Source organism: Nomia melanderi, chromosome 1 (genome assembly GCF_051020985.1).
Source record: "Nomia melanderi isolate GNS246 chromosome 1, iyNomMela1, whole genome shotgun sequence".
In the NCBI taxonomy this organism is placed as follows: Eukaryota; Metazoa; Arthropoda; class Insecta; order Hymenoptera; family Halictidae; genus Nomia; species Nomia melanderi.
The window spans coordinates 23589433-23607473 of NC_134999.1; the positions used below are offsets into that span (position 1 = coordinate 23589433).

General features: G+C 34.1%; 3 protein-coding genes across 15 annotated transcripts in view; 2 read left to right on the top strand and 1 right to left on the bottom strand.

Moving 5' to 3' along the window:
* Window positions 1–9018, top strand: part of Lis-1 (LisH and WD40 domain-containing Lis-1) — a 31735-nt gene extending 22717 nt beyond the window's left edge. For all 9 annotated transcript variants that reach the window (XM_076367021.1, XM_076367029.1, XM_076367026.1 and 6 more), the window contains exons 6-7: window positions 957–1305; window positions 2018–9018. In XM_076367021.1, the coding sequence (XP_076223136.1) occupies window positions 957–1305; window positions 2018–2091 (423 nt within the window). In that variant the 3' untranslated portion in view covers window positions 2092–9018. The remainder of the gene's footprint in view (window positions 1–956; window positions 1306–2017) is intronic.
* A 1428-nt stretch (window positions 9019–10446) lies between these two features.
* Window positions 10447–12174, bottom strand: RpS6 (ribosomal protein S6). Its single transcript, XM_031981219.2, has 5 exons — window positions 12036–12174; window positions 11494–11698; window positions 11260–11405; window positions 10814–11014; window positions 10447–10692 (listed from the first exon to the last, which is right to left on the bottom strand). Exons 1-5 carry the CDS (start codon window positions 12039–12041, stop codon window positions 10495–10497), a joined length of 756 nt encoding a protein of 251 aa, XP_031837079.1. The 5' UTR covers window positions 12042–12174; the 3' UTR covers window positions 10447–10494.
* Window positions 12175–12467: 293 nt separating this feature from the next.
* Impbeta11 (importin beta11) lies at window positions 12468–17928 on the top strand. 5 transcript variants are annotated; one of them, XM_076366881.1, is made up of 17 exons: window positions 12468–12823; window positions 13188–13312; window positions 13551–13651; window positions 13739–13852; window positions 13926–14332; window positions 14411–14851; window positions 14926–14966; window positions 15049–15231; window positions 15310–15421; window positions 15503–15723; window positions 15781–15945; window positions 16013–16205; window positions 16357–16594; window positions 16683–16779; window positions 16850–17124; window positions 17209–17350; window positions 17648–17928. In XM_076366881.1, exons 2-17 carry the CDS (start codon window positions 13190–13192, stop codon window positions 17750–17752), a joined length of 2958 nt encoding a protein of 985 aa, XP_076222996.1. In that variant the 5' UTR covers window positions 12468–12823; window positions 13188–13189; the 3' UTR covers window positions 17753–17928. The 5 variants fall into 5 exon arrangements, with proteins under 5 accessions (XP_076222996.1, XP_031837052.1, XP_076222992.1 ...); XM_031981192.2 differs by having other exon boundaries at window positions 12471–12823; window positions 13184–13312; XM_076366877.1 differs by lacking the exon at window positions 12468–12823 and adding an exon at window positions 12830–13022.
* The last annotated feature ends 113 nt before the right edge of the window (window positions 17929–18041 follow it).

The window sequence follows — 18041 nt, forward strand, 5'->3', positions numbered from 1 at the left end:
AAGAAAGATCTTGTGTATTTAGAAATATAATTTTCTTTTTCATTGGGAACGCTCATTATTTTCTTATAAGATAGTAACAATATTATTTGCACCTTACGTGAAGAAAGATCTTATGTAAATTATGGGGCAGAATTGTTTTATTTCTATGTTTCATGTGTTAATACCTTATTCTACGTTTTATATTCAATTTTTCATTTTATCATTTTGCTGCATTCAATCAAATGACTGAGAGTTATTCATATACTAGTCTTTAGTAATTATGTAAATATTTTAGTACTTCTCCTTATAGATGAAAATGGCGTGCTTGTGTGAATAGTTGAATGATTTACTATTGGAAAGTAATGGAACATCAATAGAAATTTTGTATCATAATTTGGACTATTATATATTTGCACTATTCCTAAATGATGACTAAAGATTGAGAAATTTAAACATAAATTTGTGGAAACTAACACTTGTGGAAAAAGAGTCGTTACATTGGTTTGAACTTTCACTTTAGTCTTTATATAAAGTGTGAGATAGAAACGAAAAAAGTTACCTGATCAGTTTCTTATTATAGTTCTTATTATATAAACCTCTGAATGAACAAATAGATACTTGATGCCCAACTAAAACATAATTAGAGAAGCTATAATATTACAAAATTAAAACGAATGTTTGATATTTTCCTAATTACCAAGGAATCCTCAAGAAAGTAAAAATAAAATATGGACCTCAATTCACAAAGTATCCTCCGCGTTAACCAATAGATTAATGCAGACAATCTTAACGATAAATTGTCAACAGACTTGAGAATACTTCCAGAATTAAGAACATCAACTAACGCACAGAATACTTTGTGAAACTATTCTCCGTTCTGTGAACAATTGATATTCCCAATGAAATCTTACGTAATCCTGAAGACGAATTGTCAAAAGAGAAGATACCAGAGTGTACGATTTGACTGTAACTTTTAGGTCGAACTCAGAGACCATGACCACGTGGTGGAGTGCATCACATGGGCACCGGAGACTGCAAGAGCATCAATCAATGCTGCAGCAGGTGCTGACAATAAAGGTGCCCATGAAGGACCTTTCCTTGCATCTGGCTCACGAGATAAAGTAATCCGCGTATGGGACGTCGGCGCCGGTATATGCCTGTTCGCCCTCTTAGGACACGACAATTGGGTGCGCGGTATTGTTTTCCATCCCGGTGGCAAGTTTATCGTCAGTGCCTCTGACGATAAAACACTGCGAGTCTGGGACACACGCAACAAGCGAGCAATGAAAACTCTTGAGGCGCATGTCCACTTCTGCACCTCTGTTGGTAAGTGTAAGACGATACGTTCAGTGTATAGAATTCTTTGGAGCATTATAAATCTACAATGCATGGGAGAATGTACCTTTTATATCCATTTATCTTGTATACCATTCTAATATAACCTAACTTTTCTAGTAATCACTGTACGCAAGGATATGCTCTGTTAGAAATGTTAATTATTCAGAATGCTCCTGGTTTTAGGGAGGAAAAGTGAAAAACAATACTTTTATTATAAAAAACCTTACAGTTTAGAAAGTTCTATACGGTAAACAGATACAAGACAAAAGAAACCTACAAGTTATATTTTTCTTTCAACATTACTTAACATGTTTAAAGTTGATAATGGAGACAGACGTTGAATCGTGTCTGCAATGTTTGTTTCTCGATAACAGTCTATGTACCTATATTTCTATCATCATGTAGGTATTTATCAATGTTAATCTCTCATTCATTTTCACTGATGATTAAAAGAAACATTGAATTGACACAACTACATTCAGTTCGTTGCCAAAAGAGAACTGAAATCCTCCCGAATGATAGGTTTCTTTCTATCTTTGTTATAACGTTAACCCACAGGCTTCCTAAGACTGACATATTCCAGGGTACGTAACACAATGAAGATAAAACCTGCTTAAAACGCTGCACTAATTACACTCACATCCCTCCAGCCTGACGTTACACTGTTGAACCATAAACTAAAGCCAACGACTGTTTCTAGATTTTCACAAAAGTCATCCCTACGTGGTCACCGGTAGTGTTGACCAGACGGTGAAGATCTGGGAATGCCGCTAGTCACCAAACCATGTCAGAGTTTCGTTGAACCTTCGTCAAGCAAGACAGAGATTGTGGAAGGAAGGCGAACGATGCGCACCGAATCCGACGGGGATATAAACAAGAAACAGAGGAAATCAACGGCCGAAAGAGTAAGCTGCTGCAAATTCGAGAGGATTAAAGGAAAAAAAAAAGGAAAAAAGAAGTTATCGTACATACTATTATTATTAATATTAATATTATTATACACACATAAACACGTACGATTAAGAGCTCTTTAATTAATTTATAATAAAGTATAATTAGTAATTATTAATATTATATGTACGTTTTACGGTAACGATCTGCACGATTCGAGGAGAGTCGGTACATTGATAAAATTAGCTTTCTATGGTTAAGAGAGAGAAGAAGAAAAGCCTCTTCATGTAAAAGAGAAGTTACGCGCAGCGGAGCATCTTTTCTGGTTTGTTCGTACGCGTCGTCCCCCTTCATCCTCCCTCGATACAACAACTCGGTCTCGTTTGCTGCACTGATCTCTCCTCGAGCGTTCTCTTGACGATGTGAAGTCGGAAAAACGATGCTGATTAAAATATGTATATCGACATAGAAGAGATACCGAACACAGACACACAGAAAACAAAATGTGCGGAGTCATTACTTACCGTATACCGAGACGTCGATTTAATATGTCCGACGCTGATCGAGTAGCATTGGCCCTAGCGCCAGGAGCCAAGTCGTACCATGTAAATACTCGAACGAGCGTGAGCAACGGTGTGTCCGTATTAAACGTTCGACTTTCCATTGCTGCGCCCTTGTGCTGAGCGTACTGCAGTACTTACTCCAGTTGTGCTTGCTTAATGCTTTCACTCAGTGTCAGGGTCTTCTGCCCCTTTGTATTTGACGGACTGTTCAGTAGAATCTTTGTTTACGTTGGATTTCAAATGACAACTGGAGATTCTGTGTGGATCATGATTTTGTATTTGTTACGAGTGACTAGATCAGGTACAAAGATGGATAAACCTGGGACGTAACTAGAAATTCAGTATAAATCATGATTTACTTCGTTACGAGTGACTAGATCAGGTACAAAGATTGATAAACCAGAGATGTAACTAGAAATTCAGTATAAATCATGATTTACTTTGTATTTGTTATAAGCGATAACTAAATCAGATACAAAGATTGATAAACCAGGGACATAACTAGAAATTCAGTATAAATCATGATTTACTTTATATTTGTTACAACTGACTAGATCAGATACAAAAATTGATAAACCAGTATTTTATTTGAAAGGAATTTAAAGGTTATACCACAGAATTTCATACTAAACAAAATCATTCAGCTGTATTAACCCCTTGGCCTATTTGTCATTAGTAATTTATTGGGAAAAATTCTAAGCATGTTAAGCCTATATTTCCTTTTGAGTATAGTTAATTACAGAGGAATTTGAATTCGAATGATATATATATTTATTGAATCACATTATAAGGCAAGAGTTTAATTGGCGACTGAGTTGTCTGTCAATTGCAAAGGGTTAATTGTGCTCAGTTTTCTCATATGTGTACACTGTCTACAAGTGCTGCTAAGATAGAGAGAAAGTTGAGCGTTGGGAAATTATGAGATGAACATTCATTCGTTGATGACCAAAGTCTGTTCGAAGTACTTCCATGGAGTTCAGAACTTCTATGGATGTGAATAGGCATTGTGGGGTAACAGCGAGCATTATGGGAGTAATTACTGTATTCGATATTGGTGAAGCTATTCGAGAATTGTTCCTCTATAACCGAGGAAGGATCCGACGAGATCAGTCGTACGCGTATGCATACAAAATGTCAGTAAACGAAAGAACATTTGCTTGGAGTTACTGAGTAATTGAATTCTGAGGAATGGTTGTTCGTAAATGCGTTTTTCAAAGTTTGGAAGCTTAATATGTATTGGACAGAACTTACAATTATTCAGTAGAATCATCACTGACTTGTGAGGGCTAAATTTTTCATATTTTCATCAACTTGAAAGCTTAGTATGCTTATATAATATTTGTCTCAGCAAATGGACAGAATTTACAACTATTATTTCAGTAGAATCATCACTGACATAGCTGAATTTTCCATGTTTTCATTAACTTGAAAGCTTATACAATATTTGTCTCAGCAAACAAACAATTGTACGAAACAGAACTTACAACTATTATTTCAATAGAATTATTACTAACTTATAAAAGCTGAGTACGTTCCACATTTTCATAAACTTAGAAGTTTAATATAATACAATATTTTCCTCAACAAATGGACAGAACGTACAACTATCATCCAACAGAATCACCAGCAGCTTTTAAACTCTACTCAAACTATTCCCCATGTTCCACAAGCAAGTCCAATATCAAAGACACCGAAGAAACAGCCCCAGAAAGAAGCACTTACGAAACCACCAGTAAAACCGTTCCATTAGAATGCCAAGTTGATGTTCTTTTGCTTGTAGATGCGTTGTAGAGTACGCGAGAATGGAACTGCCGGCGAATGCGACGAAAAGCGATAAAAGCAGGCAGCGCATGGCGTCCAATCAACGTGTATTAATTAACAAAAACGGAGAAACACGCTAGAAGTGGTGGGCAGGAGCGGCGGTGAAATACGCGAGAAAAACTTTGTCGAGGTACTAGTTTTCTAGTTAACCATAACAAAAATACTATTAGCCCGTAGCGCAAGACATTAAACGTAGACGAGGACAAGATGGGGACTAGAGTCAAGGCAACGAGTGGAACGGTCGATTTGTACACGCATATTACTCACGTATTTAATTAACCGCTCGCCAAGACCTCGTGTAATAATGCTTGATCGACTTATGACCGATTTTTTCGATAGACAAAACTATTTACCAGTTGAAACGCTGGCTAACCTCTCCCCTTTTACCATTCTGCCTCCCCTTCTATCCACACACACCCAACCTAACCTCCCCCCCCCCCTCTCTAAGTGAGCCAGATCATTTTGACTCGATGTTGGTACTACTAAACTATTTTGATGATGAACAATAAAAACGAAGTTCGTAATCCAGCCGTGTGACATCGTTCTGCTGTACTACCTGTGTGTTTCGTCGTCGTTCGTGCATCGTTGTTTGCCACTTTTCGATCCATTGATAATAAAACCTTGTAGCAATCACGATTACTGGAGCCTCTTTGTTCTTCTGGGAACACCCTGTCTCAATCGCATTGTCTCCGGGGAGGGATCCAGCTCTTCTCCTCTGAGAGAACGTTTAAGTTAGGGCTGCGGTCTCCAAACTTTGTGCTACGCCTGCCTGGAAACAGTTTTTATTAATGTTGGAGCACTTGTCTCTTAACGCTGGAACTGCCAGGCAGTTAAACTGACTTCTTTTCATTTCTTTGCGAAACTTGTAACTGTATGGAGATTTCAATTGGCTTGTATTGAAGTATAAGCGTTACTAAGTCAAGTTCCAACGCTAGAACTACCAAGCACTTAAACTGACTAAATTTATTTATAAAACTTATAACTCATACTTCAGTATAGATATTATTGAATCAACTTCTTTGACACTAGAACTACCAAGCACTTAAACTGATTGCTTTTTAATTTCTTTGTAAAACTGTATTTATGAAAATTTCAATTGACTTATATTTTAGTACAAGTATTACTAAATCAACTTTTTTAGTCATTTTTTAAAGTAGCATCTGTACCTTTTCACTAATCATAACAAGAAATCAGGAATGGGTCAATTTTGACCCACCCGGTTCAACTTCTTTAACACTAGAACTACCAAGCGAGTCAAAACAATCAATTCCTAATTTCTTTTACAATTATTGCAAAGGTACAGACACTTCTTTGAGCAATGATTAAAGGAACTGATCTAGTAATACCTAAACTGAAATATAAGCCAATTGAAATCTTAAGAAATTCATATATATAGTTTTCATAAAGAAATTTTAACATTAGAACTACTGAGCAATCAAATTGACATTTTCAAATTTGTCTATAGGAACTATAAGAATGCTATTGAGATATCAATTGACTTATTCAATTTGTGTGTTACTAAAACAATTTCTTTAGAAACTTCTTACAGAAGGTCTATTATTTATTCAATAATTGTGAAAGAAGAATCTAGGAATGGTAGTTCTAGTGTTAAAAAGATGGTTTCAGTGCTTGGTAGTTCTAGCTTTAACAATTTCTCACAGAATCTGTACCTTTTCAGTAATTGTAACAGAAATCAGGAATGATATTTTGACTAGTAGCTCTAGTGTTAATAGATATAAAAGACACGTTTCAAATAATAACTTCATTACAAAACAAACATTACTTCACTGAGTTTGTTCAATATGAAGTTTATTTGTAGATACGGTACGAACATTAACACTAGAAGTACCAGGTGCGTCAAAAAGACCAATTCCTAGTTTCTTTCACAATTATTACACACATTAAAAAACAATTAAAGAATTTCATTTAGTAATACCTAAGCTGAAATATAAACCAATTGAAATCTTAATAAATTCTTTTCACTTTTATCATTCAAATTTTAAAAAGACGGTTCAAATGCTCTGTGGTTCTAATGTTAATCTTTTATTAACAATTCTGACACCGACCAGGTTGGAAACCGTAGGACCCTAAGGGTGTACTTTCTTGTTTTTCCTTCCTTTACGTTTCATTCTGGTAGACTCTGTTGTAGCACTCTTGTACAGAATGATTCTTTGGAATCGGAGCGTGGCAGGATCACACGTATACGAGTCGGGGCTCATTTTGAGAGAACGCGAGAGTCCGTTTGCTCTTCTGATGTACGGTGGACCGTTCGTCAGCGTGGTCGTCGGCGTCGAGCTTCATAAAAATGTATGCTTCATAAAACGTGACCTTCAGTTTCTGCAACGAGAATTGTGCTAATGAATGTGAACGCGTTCGATTTGAGTCACGACTCCATAGTACATGCATGACAGTATTTTACATTTATAATAGAAGAAAAGAGCTGACACTCACACGGACACACGTATATATTGATAATATATAATATGTATTATACAACGTATACATGTATATATGTGTGTATCCAGAGATACGCATTCTTATTGCATACATATACGTATATACATATATATGCAGGGTGAGTCACCTAACGCTTGCACCTCAAACGTCTTTGTTGTTTTTAAGGGTACGTCAATGTTTTAAGAACAACGTTGAATGGTTCAGTGGGGCTCGCATAATCCCAAAAAGATTTCTGTTCTTACGTCATTCTTTTCTAGAGATTTCAAGTTCACTTTGATTTCTTTAAATGGAATGACCTACTTTGTTTACTATAGATTGACAGAGTATCAAATTGTGAGTATAAAAGTGATCTTCGTACGTCCTGAACTTGACAGTTAACACTAGAACCACCGAGCAGTTAAATTCTCTTCGAAATTGTTCTGTAGATACCTGAAGAGTGCAATTATTGAGACTTCAGTTGGTTTGCAATTCAGTTCGGGTATTGTTAAACCAGTTTCTCTAGTACTTTCTCAGAGAAGCGTCTGTTATCTATTGAATAATTGGAAAAAATGAATACGGTAGTTCCAATGTTAATGAGATATTAGCAATACTTTGATCAAAGTATCTTCGATACCTTGAAATCTCTAAAAACAATGACGTAAAGACGGAAATCTTTTTGGTACCATGTGAGCTCCGCTGAACCATTCAACTTTGTCCTTAAGACAGTCGACGTATGTTTAAAAACAAGAAAGGTATTTCAGGTGCGAACGTTAGGTGACTCAGCCTGTATATTATATTTATATATATATTTATATATACCAATACGTAGACACTCAGACAGACACGTACACAGGCACACACGTATATATATAAATATAAATATACAAATATATTATTGTAATTAAGCAGAATCGAGCATAACCGTGCTGAGAATACAGTCCGATTGTTCGATGTTTATACGTAGGAAAACGTAATAAAAGTAATGTCGTAGCTGCTTTTCGTAAATCCAGTCGCAATTGCTTTTAGCCAATTCTCGCTTTGTCTCGCATACCCCTCACCCAAGAAAAGATACTGAGATAAGTCAAGAGTACTAATAAAGTGTTGTCACCGTTTGTGATAAATACGCATACAAGACAAGCATTCATTGAAATCCTTGTACGGTAGGCCAATCAGCTGGCAATTTTCTAGGTAGACTTTGTTTTACGGATGCTGATCTAGTATCTTATTTTTATACATAGATCTCTCTACCTATGTTGTGATCTTGGAATTTCTTCAGTTGTCCGATTAGCATTAGACTTGACGTTTGTATGTTTTATATAGAACTCCAACTAACCGGTGAAGTGTATCTGTGCTCAAAAATAAAGTAAGTATTTGCCCTACTTTTTAAGCAACTTCTTTTTGTTTCGCTCTCCTGGATATACTGCTATCTGTATGGAGAAGTGTTTGTAGTGTTATATATATATATATTTGTGGAAGTACAAACAGTTAGATTTGTAATTGTCATACGTTTCGCTGAAGAATTAAAGTAAACGTACTCTTCGTTGATGGAGAGTTGGTACTCGAAAAGAACGAGGGTGTAATTGATCCAAGTAAAAGGAGTCGCATCTTCTTCCTTCTGTGGCTGCGAATCCCAACTCTCCGCCAATGTGTGGTACCCAGATAACAGGTACTTATAGTGTTACGCTGTGTTGATTCGTCTTATTACATGCAGAGGTTCGCATGGATAGAAAAAGTAAGAAAATGTGAGCATAGCTTTTGGATGCGTGAACTGACTGCTGTTTTAGGGGAAGAAGATTGGTATTTATATTTAGATCCGATTGGAAGCTATTTGTTTTTATTCGAGTACAACAAACCTTTGTGAGTATTTTATTGTTCAGTGGTTCTTTTACAATGTTTTTGCAAGAATTGTCTAAATGTTAGTAAAGTTACGACTGAAACCAAAGGGATTTGTTAAAATTAAATTAAAAAATAAAAAAATCAAATACAGAGAGTACTGTTATTATTTTATGGCCAAATTATATAATTGAATCCATGATCACAAACATGTTTTTAATTTCTGTGTAATTTTGATTTAATTAAAATTAAAATAATGAAAAGAAATGTCATCCTGCAAATATAAAATACATGTAACTGGCTGTAAATATAATATAACAAAATATATAAGCTGCAACCAGATATAAATTTTAAAATAATTGAATAAAATTACGTCAACGTAACTAGCTGCTAATTTGATGTATTAATCAGATTTGAAATCAGGTTAGTTAACAGTTATGACCTCCGATTCCAATAAAATTGAATAAAACACTTTCGACGTTATTTTTACATCATTATTCTTTTTATAAACAATCAAATTTTACTTAGGTTTCGTTTCCCCATAAAACAAACAAAATACATGATGCTAAAAACTAACAAATATTCTAGAAAAATTGTGAAAAATATAAAAAAAATTTTTTTACAATCAAAAATAGTTTTGTAATATAGAAAAGAGAATTTTCCTTTAATTTACTGTTTTTACTGTGAAAATTTAAAATCATTAAAGAACATAACCTAATTTGTGCTCACAGGTTTCTATGAAACCTGGTGTACATAAACAGTATTAAAATATATTCAAAACATTTTTTACAGCTGCTCATATTCATGGCGACAATGACATCCAAATTTGAGGATGACAAATTTATTTTATCAAATACTTTGAAAACTAATGAGAATATAAAATGTTAAATAGAAAAATGGTTAATTAATGGGATGCAAGATTCAAGGTGGCGCTGTTGCTTGAATGACCCTTTTTTTCTGTTACATAACTTTTTTTGAATTACTTGTTACTGGAATGTTAATATAAATTACACAGAAATAATATATTTTTTTAATAATCTTTGCTTTCCACTTGTGGTATAATCACAATCTCCATTTCAGCTGGGGTCCATTTCCAGTGACAGGCCCTTTCAAGGAATCAGTGAAATATATATATAAAATTATTAATAAATTATATATAAAACACTGAATTGAATCAAATTAATCTAAAATTAGATTTACATAATTTGTGAGTAATGGAAGATGTAGTTTTTGAATTAGAATCCGAAGTATCTATAATATATCTTATTATATATATAATAAAGTATATAAATATATTACAGTACTGCTTATAAAGTATTTACCTACTTTTCTTTTTGCACTTGCATACATTTCATTGATTACCATTCTACGTTCTAATCTCATTAAGTACATTAATTTCCAACTTACATATTATTATTTTTTATACTAAACACTATGCTCTTTGATGTTGGTAAGATTCGTGCAGGTGTCCTTTGTAAAATTAAAAAATTGAGAACAGAATTTACAAACAAGATGTCACCAGATGGTATGTTGTTAAAATGATACATAATACATTACGTGTTAATAACATGAAAAGAAGTACGCGTAAGTGAAATTATTTTTATTAAATTGTAAATACAACATAGCAGTCATTTTACTTTTGCGTGGTAGGTGCTAATTGACCGGATGACTTCGAATCTCGCATCGAAGCACTGCGCCTTCGTTTCAGTTCTTCCTGACGCCTGTTCTTCGCTTCCTTCTGTCTTTGTGCTAGTAATTTCGCATAATCAGCTGCTTGCTGTTTGCGAGCCAAACTACGCCTCTTCTTCAAAGCCAATCTATGTCGTTTACGCTGTAAAAGTAATGCAAGTTTATTCATTTAACCTTCAACAATGTTTCATAACCTAAAATTCTGTTGTTGTTATTTGTCATTGTGAGAACTGCAACGAAAGACACGTGTAAAATATATGTACCTGCAAAGTGAGTGGAGTGATGAGACGTTGGATCTTCGGGGCCTTGAAACGCTCTTTCTTGCCCTCCTTTTGAATTGGTCGTTTCACGACAAACTGGCGTACATCATCATCCTTTGATAAATTGAACAGTTTGCGGATCTTACTCGCTCTTTTAGGACCTAGACGACGTGGTACATGAGTATCCGTCAAACCTGGAATTTCCTGTAAAGAACATTCGGTTAATTCATACGAATAAGTTATTCCGAATGAAGAGATTTCAATAAATCAATGTCTCAATTGAACACTGAGATAAAGCACAAAAACTGTATGCTTCTTCTCAAATCAAAATTGAAGTTTAATCTCCCATGTATACGATAGTATCGTAAGATATAAACAAAGTTCTTAGATACACCCTTAATAACATGGATAAAATAATACATAGTAACAACTAACACAATGATCAATACCTTTTCTCCTTTCTTTACAATGACAAGAGCAAGTACGGACAAATTGGCATCTACAATACACCCACGAACTGATTTACGTTTACGTTCACCATCACGCCTTGGTCTGTAGCAGGATTGTCCCTTCGAGAGCAATAAACGCACACGACCTGTTTACAGTCACATTAAATTAAAGTAAGTCTAAACAAAACATTATACCTTAATCACAACAGTATTAAAATAACCATTATAACTTACCATTGGTGAGAACACCCTGTTTCATAGGAAACCCTTGTTTGTCGTTGCCACCAGAGACCCGGACAACATATCCTTTCCATTCGTCACCTAAAGCGTCAGCCTCAACCTCAGCACCCATGCGCTTCTCAAAAAATATTCTTAGCTTGTGTTCATCTGAAATCTCGAACAGCTTCTGACATCCTGTCGCTGGATAAGACACGTTCAACTAAAACAGAAACAACAATGTTTAAAACAAATAAATGATAGATTGCAAAATAAGAATTGTGACTTTGTAAAGCACATAGGTATCAATGAAATTTCCTGCAAAATTATTTCCTATGGCTTCTAACAGACATAATATAATTAGAATGAAATCTGGTTGGATTATTAAGTACTCATGTTTCAAGTCACTCCTCGGCTAGGCAAGTATAAATAAAATTGAATAAAGGGAAAATCGACAAAATATATAAATGAAAAATTATCCATAGTTCCCCACTGTACAAATCTGCTCTCAATTTATCTCCAATTGTTGCAAGATGTTGAAAATATCGTTAGATTCGTACCTTCATCGTGACAAGTATCAAACAGTGCCACGAGCCATGAACGGAAAGAAAGTGGTCGATTCACATGGTCGCTAGAGTGCGCACACCGGATATCCGTTTGGACCGAAATGAAATTTTAAACTAACAATAAAAATAAATAAACTTCTCGTTACTTTATCAATATTAAAACATAAATCTTTAAATAGTGCCTACACTTTTACAAAAGAAATATATTATACTGTAAATCAATATATAAATTATATTTATATAAACCTGTGATCGTGACGTTCAATTAATTCAAAACTTTGTGGTATGTAGTTAAATTATATAAAAAAAAATAGTTAATATATATACGGAGCTTAACGATAAATATAGACCTAAAAATCTATATAGACGAATATAAATATTCTCTGTCTGAATTATTCTATTATTATTTGTATATAGTCTGCCAGAGGACGAATTTAGAATAAACGAGTTTAAACGGAAAATATAAATAAACGGCTGTATGAATAAATTTAAAAATTAATGTAATGACGTGCTTCTCGGTCAAATGGAAAAATTAAGAAACGATTTGCACTTTACGTCCCGTAAGATGGTTCGCACTACGGCAATAACTGTCACCAGAGTATTTTATAGAAATCGAAAGGCAAAGGAGGGGGGCAGCGTTCTGAAATGCCGACTTGCGGGCGTGTGTGACATTTTGATGTAGTGTGTCTTCGATAATTTTCGTTATGTATCGATTTAATACATAGATATTCGTGATAAATGGAGTTTACCGAAAATAGTTCTATGAACCCTGTATAAGATAGGTAATATTTCGACATGTATAACTTATTTTTTTATAGGTTAGAGACTGATCACCCGGAACAAGGGAAATGATCGTTTCTTTAACACAACTAATATAACAACAGGAAACACTTTGTTTCATGCACTATTTTCAATACGCGAGTGTATCGCAAAAATACTTTTCTGAACCTTCATGTTAGAGTTAAAGAATAAGAAAAGCAAGTATCCTTAACACATGTTCATTAATATTGTAGATAACTCTTTTTTTTTCAAACCAATACAAACAGTGTGTAGTTATTTAGATTTAACCAGAGAATCGTGCGTAATCCTATGGTAGCGTGTATCGGAGGTATACGTGTTCTAATGAAGGATTCATTTGATAGAAAGACATGGATGCTTCAGTGATAGAAGTGCTTCAACAAGCAGGTAGTCAAGACCCAAATATTTTAAAACCTGCCGAGCGGACATTGGAACAGTGGGAAACGCAGAGAGGATTCTATACTACCTTATTTGTAAGTAATTCGTACAAACGAATTGTTCGGAAGTTAAATGTGAATGCGTGATATCTATGTGACATAATGTCCATGGTCGTATTAATGTCGAAGAACATATCATGGAATATATATATGTATACAGAGAATGTTATTGCTGTGTATATGTATCAATCTCTTGCCGTAATATGCTCTTTTTATATAATATTACGTACGCAAAGCGTACATATGATAACCTAATGTGAAATGATTGTTCCAGAACGTATTTTCTAATCATTCCTTGAGTGTCAATATCAGATGGATGGCAATCTTATGTTTTAAAAATGGAGTCGATAAATATTGGCGAAAAAATGCACCGAAGTGAGTATTATATTGAACTGGTTTGTTATTGTTTTATTTACTTTAATCATAGTCGACGTATCGAATAATCTTTCATTGTCATTTTAGTGCAATTGCAGAGGATGAGAAAGAATTTCTTAGACAACGTTTAATATCGAATTTTAAAGAACCTGTAAATCAATTAGCTGTACAATTGGCAGCTCTTATTGCTAAAATTGCAAGGTAATATTTGTTATATGGAATAGTTACTTCTTCATCTGTAAAGTAAACGATTAAATGGATTGATGTTGTACAGATTCGATTGTCCTAGAGAATGGGATACATTAATTCCAACGTTACTCAATGTTGTAAGAGGGCAGAATCCCCTAGCCCAACATCGGGCACTATTAACACTGCGCTATGTTATTAAGGCTTTAGCTTCTAAATGTTTGGCTGCAGATAGACAACTCTTCCAGGAATTAACCACTAATATGTTCAGTTTTATTTTTAATTTATGGAATACGTATACTGAGTCTTTCTTCATATTGGTGTCGAACGGAGCAGATACAAATCAGATACAAGAAGCTTTAGAGAAAGCGTTACTCTTACTGAGAATACTTAGAAAACTCATCATACGCGGGATTCAAACACCTTCTGAATCTCAAGATGTTATGGTATTCCTAGAAAACGTTTTCGAACGTGCAAAAACCTGCCTTGAGTGTCGTTAGTACATTTTATTCTTACTCCGATTGGTAAAATATCTGGACTTCGTATCTTATTCGATAATATCTGTAATTATAGGAAAGACTCTAACCTCAAGGGGCATACAACTGGAAGCATGCGACAAATTTATAATTCTCTTGATCAAAGTCCTAATAGGAGTTAGTGAAATTCATTGGGACTGCTACACTGACCTGATACTGAACTCCTTAAAGTTCTCTGTTTACTATTGTTTCACAGAAGCTGGTCAAAATTTGGCTTTCGAGAGATTCACTATTCAATGTTTAAATTTATTGAAACGTACATTAATTTTTCCACAATCGAACTCTTTTTATAATAGATTAGAAGAATACACTAGAAGGAATAGAATGCAATTAGTAAAAATGCACCTAGTGTGCAAGTTAAGACAAGAATTTTGTACTCCTGAAACATTAACAGAAATCTGTTCAAGACTCGTGACACATTACTTCCTTTTAACTCCTGCTGATTTGGAATTATGGGATACAGATCCAGAAAACTTTTGTAAGTATTCGCCTACGTATTTATGTATATGTATCTATTACAATCATTATTATTATATGGAACATTGGTTTTAGTTGTCGATGACTTTGGGGAAGCATCAAAATACAATTTAAGGGTATATATTTGAATTATTCGCAATCTGGTATAATCGTAAGGTCCAGTGTTCAGTTAATTTATAATCAATATTTCAATTTTAGCTATGTTCGGAGTCTGTATTCTCCGACATTTTCCGTCAATTTCGTGACGTTCTTGCACCAGTTCTGGTTGACTTAATGCAAAGACATCATCAACCAGTCGATCCAAACAATTTGCATGCTATTTTATTGAAAGATGCAGTGTACAATGCTGTTGGTTTGACTGCTTTTTATTTATATGATGAGGTAAAAAATAAATATACATCTGTTACGAAGAAGACCTATTAGTCATAAAGAATACATAAAAGTATTTTTATGGTTCAGGTAAACTTTGATCAGTGGTTCTTGACCACTTTAAAAGAAGAGCTAAAAATTCGAAGTAACTATTATAAAATTATTAGAAGACGAGTATGTTGGCTCATTGGACAATGGACAAGTAAGTGAACGCTTCGATTATTTTTATAGGAAAATTATATATTTTATCATATTTAATTAAAGTATTTAATTCAAACCGCAGGCATCAAACTGAGCAGAGGATTGAGACCAAAGGTATACGAACTTATGGTTGAAGTTTTAAGTCCAGACGAAGATTTGGGTGTTCGTTTGGCAGCAAGTGACGCATTGAAACTCGTGATAGACGATTTTCAATTTAATCCAGAAGAGTTCTCACCTTATTTAGAGCCAGCATGTTCATTATTGTTTTCTCTCTTGAGAGAAGTAAATGAATGTGATACCAAGGTATGGAAATATATTGTTAAATCAGTTTTCGAGAAGCTAACCTGTTACTGTTCTTAGATGCGTGTTTTATATGTGTTATCCTTTATGATTGAACGGGTTGGCAGTGAAATAAACCCATACGTTGGCGTTCTCAGTTCGTACCTACCAGCTCTCTGGCAACAATACGACGAACATAATATGTTAAGATGTGCTATAATCACGACTCTCATACATTTAGAAAAGGTGATTTATATGCTCTTCGGTTGTTTCACTTTTCAACATACATTTTAATGTATTTATTAAAAAATAGGCATTAGGTCCTGAAAGTGTTATATTACAACCACTGGTGGTGGGTATTATTGCATTCAGTTGCGATGTCAATCAAGATGAACATGTTTATCTGTTAGAAGACGGTTTGCGATTGTGGTCAGCTTTATTGGAAAATGCACCTGCACCGACACCTGCCATAATGGGTTTGGCTAGGAATTTAGCTGCATTATTAGGTTAGTAAACAAGTTGTTGAATTTCGAATCTCTTTAACCTGTTGCCCTACGATTTCTTTCTTAACTCTCATCGATACCACTACTAAAAATTCTAGACATATTGTACGCCTATGTTTCCTTCTAATTATTATTGTTCTAATATAATTTTCAGAACAATCTGGGGAAAATTTAGAATTATGTTTGTATATAGTTCAGGCATATACAATATTAAGTCCACAAGAATTTTTAAGTCAATGGGGAGCAGTCATAATTGAAAGTCTTAGGTCAATCATGAGTGATTTAAGATCAGAAGGAATATCGATGGTTCTTATGGTATTTGAAACATTCCTGTACGCAGCAGCTCGGCAAGGTGCAGAGATAATTAAACCTGCTTTAATAACTGTGTTTGAGTGAGTATGGAGTATGAAAGTAAGACAAATAATTGACAAAAGTAACCATTTACATAATTGTTTGCGATCAATTATTTCATTTCTATAGGAACGTATATAAGGAAGAGGACTCTATACAAATGATGATTGCGTGTTTAGTAATCGTGGCAAGAGTTTTATGGTTTTATAAAGATATTTTTATACAGGTACCAACGTTGTTATATTTACTATTATAATTCAAAGTGTACTCAACGTTAACAACGAATATTCATTCAGGTAATAAGTGAACTAACCAGAAAAATAGGTGGAAACCAAACGAGAGAAGCAGTTCTTGGACAGATAATACGTGTATGGGTTAATCGAATGCAACTGGAGTTCCTGCCAGAGAAACGCAAATTATTAGCTCTTGCGCTCTGTTCGCTTCTTGGAGCTAATAGTCCTCCCAGTGTACTAGAACACTTTCCAAAAATAATATCTAATATCGTGGAAACCCTTAACGATGTGACTAAATTTGATAATTCAGAATATGACTATATAGAATCTGGTATTGAGTAAGTAGAAAATTCTAAAAATGATTTACTATTATAAAACGACAATACCTAAGATACAGAATAACATGTTGTTTTATTTCTTAGCTCATTGACGATTAGTGGACAATCTAATTTAACAGGAGAGGTGGATGAAGATTATGGTAACGAACATGAACAACGGAAAAGAAAATTAGCCTTTGGCGATGTGGTGTCCACAATATCTTTGAAAGATACATTACAAAATCAGGTGAAGATTGCTCTGATTTAACACTAGAACTACCGAGCTAAACTGACTTTTGAAGATTTCATTGTAAAAACTACAGACGTGGATTTATTAAGATTTGAATTAGTTTGAATTTCAGCTTAGGTTTAATTTAATTACTTAATCAGCTTCTTTAGTAATTTCTCAAAGAGACATAGTACCTCTTCAGTAATCGCAAAAGAAAAAATCAACGATGTCATTTTGACATTTGGTAGTTCCAATGTTAAAGTGACAGATTTCTTTTGTATTTGTATTTACGGTTATATTACATTTGTGTTTCAGTTACTTACATTGAAAAGTTTAGTTGGAGATAACAAGTTCAATCAAATGATGTCAACCCTTAACCCGGTAATAGACGAACAACTGAAGTCTTATATATTTCTATGAGACGGAAATAACTTGAATTGAGAAAAGTACGAATTGATTCAGTCAAACCCTATGCTACGTGTAAAAAAAAAGCTTTACAGCGCTCTACTGTAAAACGGCACTATTTTATTGTATAATATTAGCTGTTTCACTGTACTAATAATGTTGATAATAAAAAAAAACTTACGTCATTTCAAGCTTACATTCTTTTGATTAAACATATTTTTAACGTGCACGAGTTAGCGAATGAATTTCACGTAACAAATTCTGTTTGTTATTTAGGGCTCATGAGTCTAATTGCAATTATAAT

Bases quoted from the DNA above. Each gene is read 5' to 3' on its own strand.
- RpS6 (XM_031981219.2), bottom strand. The intron at 11,015-11,259 runs GTATTGATCATT...TGTTCTTTACAG, and splicing joins TTGTAAAGAAAGGAGAAAAG to GAAATTCCAGGTTTGACGGA. The intron at 10,693-10,813 runs GTACATATATTT...TTACTTTTACAG, and splicing joins TCACTCCACTCACTTTGCAG to CGTAAACGACATAGATTGGC.
- Impbeta11 (XM_076366881.1), top strand. From the start codon at position 13,190: ATGGATGCTTCAGTGATAGAAGTGCTTCAACAAGCAGGTAGTCAAGAC. The intron at 14,333-14,410 runs GTTAGTACATTT...CTGTAATTATAG, and splicing joins AAAAACCTGCCTTGAGTGTC to GAAAGACTCTAACCTCAAGG. The intron at 14,852-14,925 runs GTAAGTATTCGC...CATTGGTTTTAG, and splicing joins TACAGATCCAGAAAACTTTT to TTGTCGATGACTTTGGGGAA.